Raw genomic sequence first — 16,650 nt, forward strand, 5'->3', positions numbered from 1 at the left:
ATGTTCAAATTTACAGAATTCGAGGCATTTCTAGATTGTGTCCGGTATTGGGTGCCACCTTTCAAGATCGATCAATTTGGTACTAAAATACATCATCAAAATGCAATGTCAAAATTCATACTTATATTTTCAAATTTATTTTTGTACACTATAAAAAAGATAATATTTATCATAAATGGGTAACACGAGCACATAAAACCAATATTTTTCGAATTATGAATTTAGTGGCTTAAGTGTCCGGTACAGGGGGATCTCCCCCTAATACTAGTCGATGGTCCCTTGAATATCGAGTCATGGAGAGTCGACTGTATTCTTTTTGTAAATTAAATCTATCCCATATTTCCTGGCCACGATTTTGAAGCTTTTAGCACCATTCTCTTTAATTAAATTTATGAAATTTGTAAAACATCAAATTCGTCTAAAAACCGTGTTTTTTTCTAAACTTTTCCTTTTTCTACTAAAAAATCTAAAAAATCTTTGTTTCATCATAATTTCTCAAATACTTATATGATTCTAGATTTTTTACATGCTTTTGAAGCTAATTTAGTTGTTTTCAAACTGTACATACGCTACCCATCTTGAGTATGGAATCGCGTATTGCAACACTCATACTGAATATTGCAGCACCCTAAAAAGTTGAGCATCACCTAAAATTAATATTATTTCAGGATTTCGGAGGCAATTTCATTTTTTTTTCGGGTACATCATTCAATCTACTCAATCTTTTTATTGTAACAAAAGAAAACCTTTTTCACTATGTTTTGAGTGATGCTAAACTTCAAGTGCTGCAATATTCAGTATTGCAACGATTCCATATTTTCGGTGGGCAGTGTATAACAAATTCAGTTGAAAAATGGTTTTGACATAGTTATTTAACTTAACAAAAACTACCCCTTAACATTTTTATTTTGTTCCGCCTGAAATTACATTTTTACTGTTGAACTGAAGTTTATAAAGTATCTTGTTAGCTGGTGGTGACCAATCGATAAGGTTTTCAGCTCAAACGGATGTTTGGTTCCCTAGATCCGTGCTCTTGAATACTTGAAGTTTGGCTTCAATTCATCTTCACCTTAAAAATTACCAAATTTGCTTCAAAATCATAAAAATAAGATTTTGAATTGGTTGAGTATACAAGAAGTTGTGGTCAAACATAGATGATTTTTTAAGTAAAAAGTGAAAAATTTGTGGAAAACTACTTTTAATAGTCTTTGATTTTAGACAACTTTGATATTCTACAAACTTTTTTTTTATTTAGTTCAGAAGAGAACACGAATTTTTGGTTTTGAGAACTTTTGAAAAATAAGTCGCACCCTTTGTTGGTATGATGATCCCTTCGTGGTCCCTTCAAACAGCTTTCCTCAGCATTTCTGTTCCATGACTCGATATTTCCATGAGTCGATGGTCCCTTCAATATCGACTCATGGAGGTTTTACTGTACTAGTCCAATAGAAAATCAAGTTACTCAGGATTTCGAAAACATTCTCAATCAAGAGAACATTTTCCAAAATTCCTGGGCGACTGATTTGTAAGAAATGATAACTACAGTTAACTCTCCCTTACTCGATATTGAAGGGACCATCGAATTAGGGAGGTATCGAGATACAGAACACATATTTTTCAAATTTTCAACTTTTTATTATTTTGTCAAAATACATTCAGAATAGTTATTTTCACGTGAAAAACAATACCATTTCACCACATTAACTTTTGTGATACTTTTTTACCGATAGGCAAAAATTAAAAATTTTAGCACCCAGAAATTGGCAGTAAACTTTAATTTTACTATCAATTTAATCATAATAATGAAATTCATGAAATTTATTAACGTTTGGAGGACATTTGGAACTTTTCATGAAAATATCGAGTTAGAGAGGTAAATTTACTTGGGAAACTGAAACAGATAGCATCGAGTTAGGGAACATCGAGTTAGAGAGGTATCGAGTTACAGAGGTATCAAAGCATGCTAGATTGAAGGGACCGCGCATTCCATCGAGTTAGGGGAAATATCGAGATACAGAATATCGAGTAAGGGAGAGATGACTGTATTATTAAAAAAAATCAAAAATATGAAAGTCCCTGGCGATGATGGAATTTTTTACATTCTCATAAAGAAACTTCCAGAAAGTAGCTATCATTCTTAGTTGATATATTTAACAAATGTTTTCAATTAGCATATTTTCCTGGCAAATGGAAAAATACCAAGTTGTACCAATTTTAAAATCAGACGAAAATCCTGCAGAAGCTTCTAGCTGTCGTCCAATCAGTTTGCGTTCCTCCATCAGTCATTTTGAACAGAATGATGGCCCACATCAACGAAAATTCAATTTTTGCCAATTCGGATTCCGCAATGGACATTCGACCACTCATCAACTTTTACGTGTAACAAATTTGATCCGTTCCAACAAATCTGAAGGCTATTCTACTGGTCTTGCTCTTCTAGACATAGAAAAAGCATTCGACAGTGTTTGGCATGAAGGCTTGATTGTAAAATGAAAAAAATGTAAAATTTCCAACATACATTGTTAGAATAATCCAAAGCTATCTGTCAAATAGTGCACTTCAGGTTAATTATCAGAACTCAGAAAGACTTCCTGTAAGAGCTGATGATCTTCAAGGCAGCATTTTGAGACCAATATTATACAATATTTTCATATCTGACTTACCTGAGTTACCTCAGGGATGTCAAAAATCCTTGTTTGCGAACGACACAGGCCTCTCCGCCAAAGGACAAAGTCTGCGTGTCATCTGTAGTCGATTGCAAAAAAGTTTGGATATTTTTTCTTCATACTTGCAAAAATGGAAGATTTCTACTGATGCTTCCAAAACTCAACTAATAATATTCCCACATAAACCAAAAGCTCTTTATTTGAAACCTTCAGGTGGACACTGGACATGTTGTTACGATGAGAGGGGTTCCAATACATTGGTCAGATGAAGTGAGTAAAAATTTAACTTTCAAAAATCTCATTGAGGGCATACAAGCCAAATGTAACAAATATATAAAATCGAAACTTTGTCTTAAGAACAAGCTATTGATCTTCAAATGAATTTTCAGGCCAGCCATGCTGTATGCTGTACTAATATGGACTAGCTGTTGTACCAGAAAAAAAAACTCTGCAGATGATTCAAAATAACATTTTGAAAATGATTCTGAAGCTTTCTTCCTGCTATATTACTAATGAGTTACATAGAATATCCAATGTTGAAACATTGGAACAATGTCAAATAGAATACAGGTCGGACTCGATTATCCGGAGTATCGATTTTTTCCAGATAATCGAATCACTAGGAAAAAATAGAAATCTTTGTCAAAAGAACTTAAATATTATCTTTTTGCGTTATTTTATTTATATGATGCGGAGGCGTAGCCATACATTTTTTTTCTAGGAACAGTAGGGGTTTTCACGAGAAAAAAGAAATGTTGACCACTTTTCAAATCCCTACTTTTCTTAAATACGTTCTAAACTGCAAAACCAATAATATTGTAAATTATCACCAAATACCAAATTATCTTAGATTTATGCATAAAATTGAAAAACAAGTACATCAAAAAACAAATTCCGGATAATCGAATCCCAGATAATCGAGTCCCCGGATAATCGAGTCTCCGGATAATCGAGTCCGACCTGTAATTAATAATTTTAGACAAATATAATAGATAATCGAGTCTCCGGATAATCGAGTCCGACCTGTAATTAATAATTTTAGACAAAAATCGTTGCAATCTTCTATTGTCACGATAGATGCGTTATATATTTAGGTTTAGTTAGGGTAAGTAACTTGGAAGCGTTTTTGACGTTGGATAACGTCTTACGGCAACATACTGGGGTACAATTTCGAAAAACGAAAAAAAAATTATGAAAACTATTGATTTTTATGACTTAACTATTGATAAAGGGGTAAATATCGAGGCATGTCTTATTTTCCATAGAAAAGCACATTTTTCTTGCTGTTATAAGGTTTTGACGTTTTGAAGTTTACATGTACCGTAATTTCGGGTGAAATTGATCATTTTTCATGGTTTTTCTTGTCTGTTTTCAATCATGTTCAAAATGCCAAACAACTGAATGCAGGAAAACAAGTACGACGGTCAACCTCTTTGGCTTGGGGAGTTGTGAGAGCATTCTTTTTTGATGGAATTTTACTCTAGTGTGTTTCGTGCTACAACTTCCTCGCTCAATTTTCGTTGCCTCTCTGCTTAGCATTTTTTCGCTCCCTCGCAAAGAGGCAAAGGCAGCACGCTGCACTAGAGTATGTCACCAAACTCTGATGATGTTGAGGAGTATTATCAAGCCTGTCCAGTGGCGCGTCAAGTGGGTAGGACAGGTAGGACATGTACTACGCACATAAACACCAGGGTAGGACACTCAAAGTATTGTCCTACCCACTATTTCACAAAAAAATCAAGATCAGCACTGCCAATAAGAGCATAACTATCCATATTGACTTTCGTGCCACCTATTTTTTGAAACATTTATGTTTAATATATACTTTACTATGCAAATGAAAATTTAAAAAAAAAATGCTTGAAAATGTTGTGTAAAATATGAAGTTAGTGTAGTCCCATATTGAAAAATAAAGGCATAACAGTCTCTTACTCGCTAGAAGCTCTTAGCTTATTCCGTAGAAATTTCTGGAATTACTTCTTAGTAAATTCCTGAAAAATCATTTGAATAATGTCTACTGTTAATTTGTGGCATCATTCATAAACTTATTTAGAGCTGATTATGACGATTTTTTGAAAGATTTTTGTGAGAATTGCTGAAGAAATTACTACGAAATATATGACGGAGTTTCTACTTGATTAAACATTTTTCAAACATCTTCAGTTTCCCCTGAAAACTGCGATTTAACGAGTCATTTATGTGCAAAGAAAATAACAATACAAATTCACAGAATATTTGCGGTTTATCCACGTTAGAAATAGAAGATATTAGAACAACCACACTGGTTGTAAAACAAAAGCAATTTGGTCTATTTTTGTCAAATTTGTTTCGTGAGATTGGTTTAAAATGGATAGAATTTTTATTAATATGAATAATAACGAAACTTGATCTAATGAATGATCCTAAAGACAGAACTGGTAGTAGGATTCTTCATAGAGACTTGGTCTCTATTGCAACACAAGTCTCTTTTTAATGGAAGGTCAGCATAGGTAAACCTAAAGTATATATTTAAACCAAAATGGTATCTAAAGTCTCTTATTTACTTATCCTGCTTGCATTGGATTGTACAGGCTCCAAAGAAACTTTCAGAAACCCGTTATAACAGGCTATGGAAGAATTTCATATCAGATTCCCCGAGGAAAAGCTTCATAAATTATCATAGTGATTTAATTTAGAATACTTTCAAGGTTTCCTACGGGGATCTCTCCAGATTTTTTTCTATAGTTTTATCTACCACCAGAAATTTTTCCAGTGATTTTTAAAAGGATGCTTAAATGAATTTCTCCACAATTTGCTTTAGGAAATATTTGAGAACTCCAAAGCTACTACCTCTAGTAATTTGCTCAGGTATTATTTTGATTGTTTTTTATTTTTCAAAAATATCCTAGAACTTCCTTTAGATATTTTTTCGCTTATCATTCTACCGAATTCTACAGTTGTTACTGCGGAATACTATCCCGAGACTCGATTGATTTTTTTCCGATTATCTTAACAAACTACAGTCAACTTTCCATAACTCGATATTGAAGGGACCATCGAGTAAGGGAGGTATCGAGTTACAGAACACAAAACCAGTGCAAATGCGATTCAAGGGACCATCGAGGTAGTCATGAAAACCAACTTTTACTATGGTTCCCTAACTCGATATCGAAATACGGAATATCGAGTAAGGGAGAGATGACAGTATCGAGAAAATCTTCTAAAACTTCCTGAAGAGTCCAGAAGTTATTTCAGAGATCGTTACTCATTCAGGGTGATTTTGAAACTTACTCAAGTTTCATCAGAGATTGAGAGATTTTCTTTAGAAATACCTCACGGATTTATATTTCCGGAAATTTTGCTTGGCATTTTCCTGGAGATATCCCTAGAAGAATTCGTGACAAAAAAATTTCAAGACTTACTTGAGGATTACTGGAGGGATTTCTGTAAAAAATTAAGAAGGAATCTCTGCAGCAATTGCTGAAGGTATCTTAAGAGAAATTTCTACTTGCAATTTTATATAAATCCTAAAAGACAACTTCAAAGGGAATTCGTAGAAAGTTCTGGAGGAGTGATTGATTGAAGTTTAGAAGGCTTTTTGACTAGGAATCTTGGAGGATGTTCCAGAGAAATTGATGGATGAATCACTAGATCAAATTTTGGAGGAGTTGGGACTTTCTTGAAAAATTTCTCAAATTATTTTTGGAGGAATGATTTTTGAAGCCTTTAAACCACACCCTTCAGATGATTCATGAAATAATCTTTGGAGAAATTCCATTCCTGTGGTTCTCCTTGGGAAAATCTAGATTGATTTCTTGAGGGATCTTGAACAACATGATTGTAGAAATTTCCTATTAAAATTCGTGGAGAAATTCGTTGGGAAATAATCACTAATTGAACTCCTTTAGAAATTTCCGGAGTAATATCGAAACATTTCGGCAAACACCTGAATAAATTTCTGATGACATTCCTAGAGAAAATAATGAAAAGAAAGATATGTACAGGAATACTTGTCGCAATGTCATTTTTTTTTTCTTTCGAGCGGAAAATATCACCTGAAAATATCTTTGGAACGCTTTTAAACAATAGAATTTTCTCAACTCAACTCAAAACCGACAAAAATGTCACTTACTCGTACACCCTTTTTCGTTTCAGCTCCTCAAATATAGAAACTTTGAATTTACAGTCCATAGTTAAAATTATTCTTATCTTCACTGTGCACAATATATTTGCCAACGTTTGTCCTACCCATGGATTCGAACGTAGACGCGCCTGTGAGCCTGTGCATAATACGTCAAAATAGACATGCAACAAATAGTGTGAAAATTGATTAGATTTTTAGCAGTACAGGTCGGACTCGATTATCCGGAGACTCGATTATCCGGGGACTCGATTATCCGGGATCCGATTATCCGGAATTTTAGACTCGATTATCCGGAATTTGATTTTTGATGTTCTTGTTTTTTCAATTTTTATGCATAAATCTGAGATAATTTGGTATTGCAATATACAACATCAATGGTTTTGCAGTTTTGAACGTATTTAAGTACAGGGGGTTTGAAAAAGTGGTTTTTGTATATGCTGGTCAAAAAGTTTGTTTTTTCTTGTAAAGACCCCTACTGTTCCTAGAAATAATTTCTGGCTACGCCGCCGCATCATATAAATAAAACAACAAATAAAGATAATATTTATGTTCTTTTATCGAAGATTTCAATTTTTTTCTTAGTGATTCGATTATCCGGAGGATTCGATTATCCGGAGTGAAATAAAAATCGATACTCCGGATAATCGAGTCCGACCTGTATAAATCTTTCATAAGTTCGTAACGGTCTCAAACCGGGAAATAAAAGAAGCTAACGTTATCCAACGTCAACTTGGCGGTCGTATCTCGGAAACAACTTCTTGCTTTTTTGTCTTATAAGCAGGTGAAATCAACTCACAAATGAAAAGTAATGTGGTGTTAACAAAATATTAATAAATGAAAGTGTTGCCTTACACAGAACACCTATAGATACCTATCCATAGATATGAGAAATGAATGTAATGTTTGGAATGATACTAATAAAGAAATTTTAAAAAAGAAAATCAATATTTTAAGCAACTTTGACAACCTTAGCTCAAGACTATAACGTTCTGAAACATTTCTAAGAGCGGTATTAGATTCTGAAACTCCTGTTATTTTTGTAACGCTGTGTTACTTTTCTTTTCAGGTGCATAGTCCCCCGCATTGGGTGAAAATGTTGAAAAAAAGACTTAACAAAGCCAGATCCAAATTAGCTGTTCGGTGAAGATTCTTGCCTACGACAAAACAAAACAAATTTTATTGATCCTATATGAAAAGGAATTTCCAATTGATAGACCAAAGGTGGAATGAACAATTGCAGCATATCGAACATCACTAAAAGATTAATTCAGAATTGTGGAAATGTAGAAGTAATCTCAAACGCGAGATCTGCATAGTGATTGTAATGTATTTAATTGTATTTACAAAAAAATATCAAAACTGTATATTGTACTTAAGTATAATTGTACTGTTAACGTTACATAAACTTATTGATAAGAACCTTGACCCGATGTAAAGTTCAACTAACAGGTTATCGTTTATAATAAAGTTCAAATTACAAATTACAAACCATTATTTTAGTCAAGTGGAATGATGTTTTTATGTTTACAGCTATGGATACACGATTTTTGCACATTGTACATATTCTAGATTGCACAAATACCAGCTGTCCTTACTTCATCCCATCAAATTGAATGCTTAACTGTTTCTTGAGTCGATATTTTACGTTCAACCCTTTGCACCCCATTTAGAACGCAGAGCCCCAAATTGAGAAACACTGCCACAAAGGAAGCCATGGCATGAGTCAAAGCGAAATTTCACATTAAAGTCATGAGGAAAAGGAGGCCAGCTGATTCTCGTCGCATTTTCCAGGGGCCAAAATTTACACCGAAATGCCGCAAAACTTGAATGTTTCTTCGTGCAATCGATGGAGCCATAGTCAATAACCGCACAAACACTGCGAAATCATGTTCCGAAACTCCAGAATCATTCAGCCAACGCGAAGAAAAATTCAGAATTCCACCCCAATTTTCCTTCCACAACGAACATGAAGCAACTTGCGGAATTTCGTTTTTCACTATCCTCCGAGATCCACTGGAGGCACAGATGCTATGAAATAAACTTACTCGTAATTGCTGAAGATTTCATTAGTGGTCGCACAGTAGAACACTTCGTCACTATCGCGATGTTTTTCTTGTCCGGACACTTTCTGGAACAGCTTTTGCCGTAGGAGAGGCATTTTCCTCCGGGTTGCGACTTGCCAGACACTTTTTTTCTCGAAGGTGGCTTGCTTTGATGTTCCGTCTTCCGTCCGTGCTCTTCAATGGCTGGCTTGATTTGAACACTTTTTTTTCGCTTTTTTCCCTCTCAACTGCTTGTCAAAGCGATGGTGAGTGCCTCAGTCAACGCAACACACCAACACACTCGCACAAAGAACCAGTGGTGAGTGCTGAGCTCTCCCCAGACCGCGAGAACTTTTCTCGCGCGGAGTTTTGTAAACTTTTGTTTACGCGCTCACCAACTGACAGTTCGGCTTGGAGGCGGGAAATTTTGGAAACTTTAATTTACCTCCAAAAAGCAACAGAAACTTGACGATAACACTTTCACGATAGGCAATGCACTTGAAATATCACATTGAACACCATTTAGAAGATAATCCTTTCGAGTTCACTGAGAATTTACTGGTTTTCTATCGACGCTCCGCGGAGAACGCAATGTCGGATAGCCAGAAAATGCCAAGAAGAAAGCAAATCGTTTGACATCTGGCTGGCATTCGATTGGACGGAGTAGTAACTCACGCACGTTGATTTTGTTTATTGGTGTAAGTGAGGCCCACAAAACGCACAAGCAACTCAATTTACCAAGTTTAACAGAAAAGATGGGAAATGCCACAAGCATTGCACGGAAAAAGTTATCGCGAATAGGCCACTGCACTGTTTTGATTTCGTATGGGATCTTGACATTTACTGGCCTTGTTGTTTACAAATTTGAAGGAAGAGTAAAAGAGACAGAAAGATGTTTGTGCAGAACCCCATAGGATATTTCAATACAGTACCAGAATTACGGCCTAACTGACATATATAAACAAATTGAGTTTTATTCACCAGAGTGGATTTAAATAAGAGTGGCGCCAATGTCAAAATTGGAACAGCGGCGAACTGTCATTTCCATACAAATCCACGTTCCAATTGAGATATAATACACAGCTGTTCCTAAAAAATAACGTTTTTTAAATGAATTAAGTGAGAAAACAAAAAGACGCATTTGATATTCTCTTTTGAGTAAATTCTTAGCGATTCCTGTTCAGCAGCAAATCAGGCTTTAGAGTTTGGCGAATTCAAAATCCCGAGAACTATTTTACTGGCAACAAGAATATCTCACTAAAATCGCTAGCAACAAGGTCCAAACGCAATGATTACGGAAGCAAGTGTTAATTCACAAATTTCATAAGGGATGGTACACAAATTATGGCACGCTTAATTTCAACTTTTTCGACCCCCTCCCCTTTGTCACACTTTTTGTATGAGTCCTCCAAAAATTTTGCAAGGCTTGTCACGGTTGGCTCGACCCCCCCCCCTTGGAGCGTGACGTAATTTGTGCATGACCCCTAACGTTAAACATGACCATCTTTGGAACCCACCCACCCCCTTGTAACGCTTTTTGTATGACTGTTTTCCAAAATTTATATTATGTGTAACATCTTAGAGTTCATTCACAAAATTCATAACACCAAAAATGACCTTTTTTGACACCCACCCACCCCCTCGTTACGTCTTCTTCTTTCTGGCGTTACGTCCCCACTGGGACAGAGCCTGCTTCTCAGCTTAGTGTTTTATGAGCACTTCCACAGTTATTCACTGAGAGCTTACTATGCCAATGACCATTTTTGCATGTGTATATCGTGTGGCAGGTACGAAGATACTCTATGCCCTGGGAAGTCGAGAAAATTTCCAACCCGAAAAGATCCTCGACCGGTGGGATCCGAACCCACGACCCTCAGCTTGGTCATGCTGAATAGCTGTGCGTTTACCGCTACGGCTATCTGGCCCCTTCGTTACGTATTCTGTATGAATATTTCAGATGCGTGCACTCTGAATTTTAGAAGCGTGCGCGGCTTTTCCATCGTGAACGTATTTAATGGATCATTGAGGGTAGTTTTTGCAAGTGCTCACCGCATCAAAATAAAGGCGCCACTGTATGTGGGATTTGACATTGTGACAGCATTGCTGATCTGTCTAACACACAAGGCTACAGTGGTGCTATCTATGCTTTCCATAGCGGCCGTTTTGGTTATTTTAATGATTCATTAGAATATGCGGAAATGGGACGAGGAAGCGATCTTTAAGGGAATTGTAACAAAGGATGAACGGGGACCGCTTTAAATAGTTTAATGAGCATTATGTGGAATTATTGATGCTCTTTTCATCATGAAAAGCTGGAATAATCGATCGATAAATGGTTCACTTGCATGGATCGTCACAATAGAGGTAATAAACTATAGAGGAAGAATGTCGCTGGCGTCGCTGCAGGAACATCTTTTGCTGGCGGAGATAGGCGGGGCTATAAATGTCAACGCGAAAATGTATGCAGTTTGACACTTATATACCCGACATGTTTCTGAGCGAGAACAAAGGGAACAGCAGCGACATTCGTCCTCTATAGTTTTCTATCTCTATTATCGTCACCCATAAGGGGAAACTGTATGTAGTTTGAATTTTAATTGATTCAGTACCGAGATGAGTAACAGCAGGGTTTGGCAATGGAATCCATTAAGGTGAAGTTGAATCGAAGCCAAAGTTGAAATTTTCAAGAGCACGGATCTGGAGAACCAAACATCCGTTTGAGCTGAAAACCTAATCGATTAATCACCACCAGCTAGTGACCAATCGATTAAGTTTTCAGCTTAAACGGATGTTTGGTTCTTCAGATTCGTGCTTCGATTCATGTTCATCTTGATGTATGTAAAGTTTGGGAATAGCAGTGTTGATAGACTCGCACTCAAATGTCAATCAATACGCTCTAACGAGAGATCAAACTCATTAGAGATCTGATCCGCAAATCTCACGCTTGAGATTTTGATGCAAAATCAACTCCCGGCCAAAACTCGTGAAACCGAATATTGTTGATTACGTTAGAAAGGATTACTATAATTTTACCAGACTAACAAGAAATTATTGCCGTGTGTGAGTAAACTGTGGAAATACGAGACAATGAGTCAAAAAGGTGAGCCAACTCATCCGTGATTGTTTGACTGCTGAGTTGCGTGATTGACTACTCACGCATGAAAAATCTCAAGCGTGAGTTGTGAGAATTGAGTTTTTCACAACACTGGGGAATAGTCCATTTTACGAAACGGCAACACTGATGATATTGCTGTTACTTTCACACGTTACGACACCACCTACTGTCCAAATTTCATTCATAAAATAAGCGATCAGCTGTTCAAAAACGTCTCGTAAAATGGACTATTCATAAGGGTTCATTCACAAATTTCATAACGTCAAAAATGGCCATTTTTGATACCCACCTAACCCTTTCTTAGCGTTTTTTGTATGAATATTATACAAATTTTGTATGAGCCGTAACAGGACACCCACCCACCTCCTACAGCGTTATGAAATTTGTGAATGAGCCCACATATTTTTGAAAACTGGCGAGAAGCATTCTCCTTTGCGAAATCAGGAAAGTTTGATCATACTGCTGCTAAACAGCGATCGGAAACACGAGGCACGATAAATTGTTTGACACAGCATCATGAAAATTAATCGATTTTTGTGCCGAGCGTCCTCACGTGGCTGACCCGACTTAAACTCGATGAAAATATTGCAGAGAAGCAAATAAATATTATGCGTGGCACGACAAATTCTCGCGCTGACTATCTTAAAAAAAAAAACGCTTGTAGATCGCCGCAGGCACTTCAAATCGTTTTGGTGTCTTCTGCGCGATTATGCCTTGGACAATCAGGAATGATCGCACAGAAGACACCAAAACGATTTGAAGTACCTGCGGCGATCAACACGCATTTTAAGAAGTTTTCAAGATCGCCGTCGCGATAAATAATCGCGCAATGCACAGTATATTGGCAATACAAATATTGTCGTCCACGATCGTCTTGTCGCGACTAGTAATCCTTTATAAGAGAGATTCGCGGAAGCTGACATTTCTGTCAAAGTGTGAGCCAATCGAGCAGCGAGAGCAGTCAAAGTGTGAGCCAAATGAACATGCGTTATGTTTGTTTTGAACTTTTCTTGAAGAGTAATGTAATCCGCTTGAAATTATTTCGGTAAAAGTAAATTTTGCATGAAGCAAAAAAATGAAATATTTTTCTTTTTTAAATTTTTGTCAATGCAATTATTAGTTGTTGATTGTTTTGGCTGTTTATTAGTTTGGATATGTAGCTCAAAGATCTATAACGAAACAAAATACACTTTTTAGCAATGAGGAAGTCATGTCCGTGTTACAATATTATTCTCGACGCCGAGCAAAATCAGCACTGCTGGTCTGTTGCCAAATCATTCCATTTTACTTCCGCTTATCTCTCTATAGGCCTATTCACATGACATTCCAAAACAGCTGATCGGGAAGTTCTTTGACAGTTCTTCTATGAAAATGACAGCCTCGTGTATGCACCGGTCTTCTACCGATATAAACAAATGCATAGAGGGACCTGTCACATGAAAAGGCCTATAAAGGATCACTAGTCGCGACCCCAAACTTTATAAACCTTGAAATAAATAAATAATTTATCCTTTTTTACTGTGCACAGATGTCATTTTTCGCTGATATTTTTCCTTCCAACAACAATCTGCAGCAATCAGTTTCGCAAAACGAAAAGCGAAGAAAGGAAATTACTCATTGCTGCTGCAGAAAATTCAAGAAAAAATCAATATTGGCTTACCGAATTCTTTCAAAAACGGTGATAGCAGTTGAACAAGTGTTAATATTAATAGAACAATAGTGCTAAACTCGGTGAATTTCCAACGAGTGCAGTTATCCGATCGAAAATAAGAACGCAGAAAATGGGCGTACGAATCTGAGGCAGAATGACTCAGATAAACAAGTTTTATTGATTTCTTCCGGGAAATCAACGCGGGCTGCATTTTCGGATCGGATTTTCAACAGTTTGCAGAAATTATTGCATCGAAATCAATACCAAGGACGATGGAGGTTTTCCAAACCGAGAGTTTCTACATTTTCGTACGCAAGGAAAAAAGCCTGTGGTGGAATCGAACGACATCAGAATTTCAAATCAAATGTGGTGAGTGTTTTTTTTTCTTTGTTTACGAAGACTCCGAAGCAGAACCAATGATGTACACAGGATGTTTCATTGTAAGGGGGCTTGAATGTAATGAGTTGGGTTGTTTAAAAGCATCCAGCTTTTTTTATACATATTCTGGATCTACGTTAGAAATTGATCCAAATTTTTAAGGTGAGGCCCTGGAACTATTTTCAGTATTTAGTATTTGTTTTATATTAACTTAACGTAAGCCTGTCGGTCCTATCATTTTTGATTGACATTAAAACTTTTGGGAAATAATAACTTGGTATCAGTTAAAAGAGTTCAATACTGTACCAGAATTACGGCCTAACTGACAAAACAAATTGAGTTTTACTCACCTAACAGTTTATTTGATAAATTACAATCATATAATACACAGCTGTTACTTAAAAATAACGTTTTTCACGAAACAAGTTAAAGGTGCATTTCATATTCTCCTTCGATCCAACCTCCCCCCCCCCCCTGCGGTAACCGGGCGCATTTGAGATTGAGTGTGACAGCAGGGCGCATTTAAAACATAGTGTACAGAAGGGCGATAGTGATGAAGGTTCGTGCGAAAGAGCGTAGCAAAACGGCGAAGCTGATGATAGTCAAACCAGAAGGACGAGGTCAAAAGGCGCAATCGCTGCAGTCAAACTGAAGAAGACGAAAACCGAGGGGCGCAACAATTCTAAATTTTAATAAATGGCGCATGATACATTTTTATTTATTTTAACATATTGTTCATAATATGAAAATAAATCAAATGGTTTGTTACAAAAGTAATATTGTAATGGATCATACAAAATAGTATCATGCGATTAAATCAATCAGAAACATACTATAGAATTGAAATTATATCCGCTGAACTTCAAACCGATTTTACTGATAATGTATTAGTGTTCACATTCGCCCTAATTCTGACTCTGTATTGAGCTGAGTGTCGTGTAACATAAAACTTGCTGTTTTAGACTTATGCTGAATGTTGAACAGTGCGCGGATAAATCACAGGCGCTTGTTTTTACCCACAAACGAAGTCCCCACAAATTTCCGCAAAATTAGATCTCTGTATGGAGTCGCGAGATTCCATGGTCAAACGACGCAAGATATCTTGGACTGACTATGGACCGCAAAATCACGTTCGCTACCCACATTCAGAACACTCTCAGAACATGCAACAAATTGATAAGAATGCTTCACTAGACTGATGCAAATTTTGAAGTTTTTGCTCCCCTATGCTTAAACGGTGTCAATTATGGTGAAAATCATTCTCCCCAAAATTTGAAGCAATTTGGAAGAAATTTGGTTCTGCACAGGCCATTTGAAGTTTCTATGGAAAAGACTAACCTTTTGTGTTCAGTCCTCTAACTGCTCGTTATAATAATTTATGGAAAAGTGAACAAACTCTACTCATGTGAAATCTTCCCAGCTACAAATTTGCCGAAGACCACATTTTGATGGGACGTAGGGATAATTTGGTATACTAGTGATAATAAAGTCTAAATCATGCTGAGATAATCATTCAATTACTTTCAGAGCAACACTGCTGTTTTGCTGTAGAACATAGTAGCCTGGATTACTTTGATCTAGTAATCCTTTATAAGAGAGATTCGCGGAAGCTGACATTTCTGCCAAAGTGTGAGCCAATCGAGCAGCGAGAGCTGTCAAAGTGTGAGCCACACTGTAACACCAAAGTACCCTTTAAAGGGTAAAAAAGTACCCTCTTTGAGAGAAACTAGTTTAAGGCCTTTACTCTTTAAAGAGTAAACAGCTTGTACGTCAAAACAACGAGTAAATTTTACCCATTATCCCGAATGAAAATTTTGGCGAAATGGGTAAAATTTACACTGTTTTCTTTTTCAAATTTATATTTCTTTAGAATAAGTGAATTCCATGAAATAAAAAACTGAATGACAAACCTCGATTAGATTAATTAGGTAGCTTTATTCATAAAGATAAATATATATTATAATAATCATAGCAGCAGCACATTCGGTAGCAGATGATTTTTCCAATCAGGGTCCTTGATTCCTATTCGTTTTATGCAGCACATCCTGTAAACCATATGAAAAATTTAATTTTCGTTGAACAAAATAGTGATAGAATAAACAAATTACCGAGCAAGTTGTAGTTACTTACCTTTCCTACCGAGCCATTTAATTTAATTTTAAATTTAATCATTTTAATTTTACACAAGCAGTTTTTGTTGCTGAACATTGATCAGTGCACTAGAATGATTAGTGAGAAACTCCAAGAAAATTTTCACCCTTTAATGGGTAAATCCCTTGAACGTCAAAATGGGAGAAAAGTACCCTTTATTCAAAATTTGAAAGTACCCTTTATTTTGACATTTCCATATATCAGAAAAAAGTGGGTATTTTTTCCACATTAAAGGGTAATGCCGAGTTTACAGTGCAAACGAACATGCGTTATGTTTGTTTTGAACTTTTCTTGAAGAGTAATGTAATCCGCTTGAAATTATTTCGGTAAAAGTAATTTTGTATGAAGCAAAAAAATGAAATATTTTTCTTTTTTAAATTTTTGTCAATGCAATTATTAGTTGTTGATTTTTTCAGCTGTTTATTAGTTTGGATATGTAGCTCGAAGATCTATAACGAAACAAAATACACTTTTTAGCAATGAGGAAGTCATGTCCGTGTTACAATATTATTCTCGACGCCGAG

The 16,650-nt window shown here is 36.1% G+C and overlaps 2 protein-coding genes across 2 annotated transcripts in view; one reads left to right on the top strand and one right to left on the bottom strand.

The window, feature by feature from the left end:
• Positions 1-9,450, bottom strand: part of LOC5579200 (bromodomain adjacent to zinc finger domain protein 1A) — a 49,330-nt gene extending 39,880 nt beyond the window's left edge. The window contains exon 1 of the mRNA XM_021849437.1: positions 8,835-9,450. Coding sequence (XP_021705129.1) covers positions 8,835-8,947 — 113 coding nt within the window. The 5' untranslated portion in view covers positions 8,948-9,450. The remainder of the gene's footprint in view (positions 1-8,834) is intronic.
• A 4,046-nt stretch (positions 9,451-13,496) lies between these two features.
• The window catches only part of LOC5579202 (phosphatidylinositide phosphatase SAC2), a 50,187-nt gene continuing 47,033 nt past the window's right edge, over positions 13,497-16,650 (top strand). The window contains 1 exon segment of the mRNA XM_021849449.1: positions 13,497-13,966. Within this exon segment, the coding sequence (XP_021705141.1) occupies positions 13,870-13,966 (97 nt within the window). The 5' untranslated portion in view covers positions 13,497-13,869.

The sequence above is a fragment of the Aedes aegypti genome, chromosome 1, assembly GCF_002204515.2.
Source record: "Aedes aegypti strain LVP_AGWG chromosome 1, AaegL5.0 Primary Assembly, whole genome shotgun sequence".
Lineage (NCBI taxonomy): Eukaryota > Metazoa > Arthropoda > Insecta > Diptera > Culicidae > Aedes > Aedes aegypti.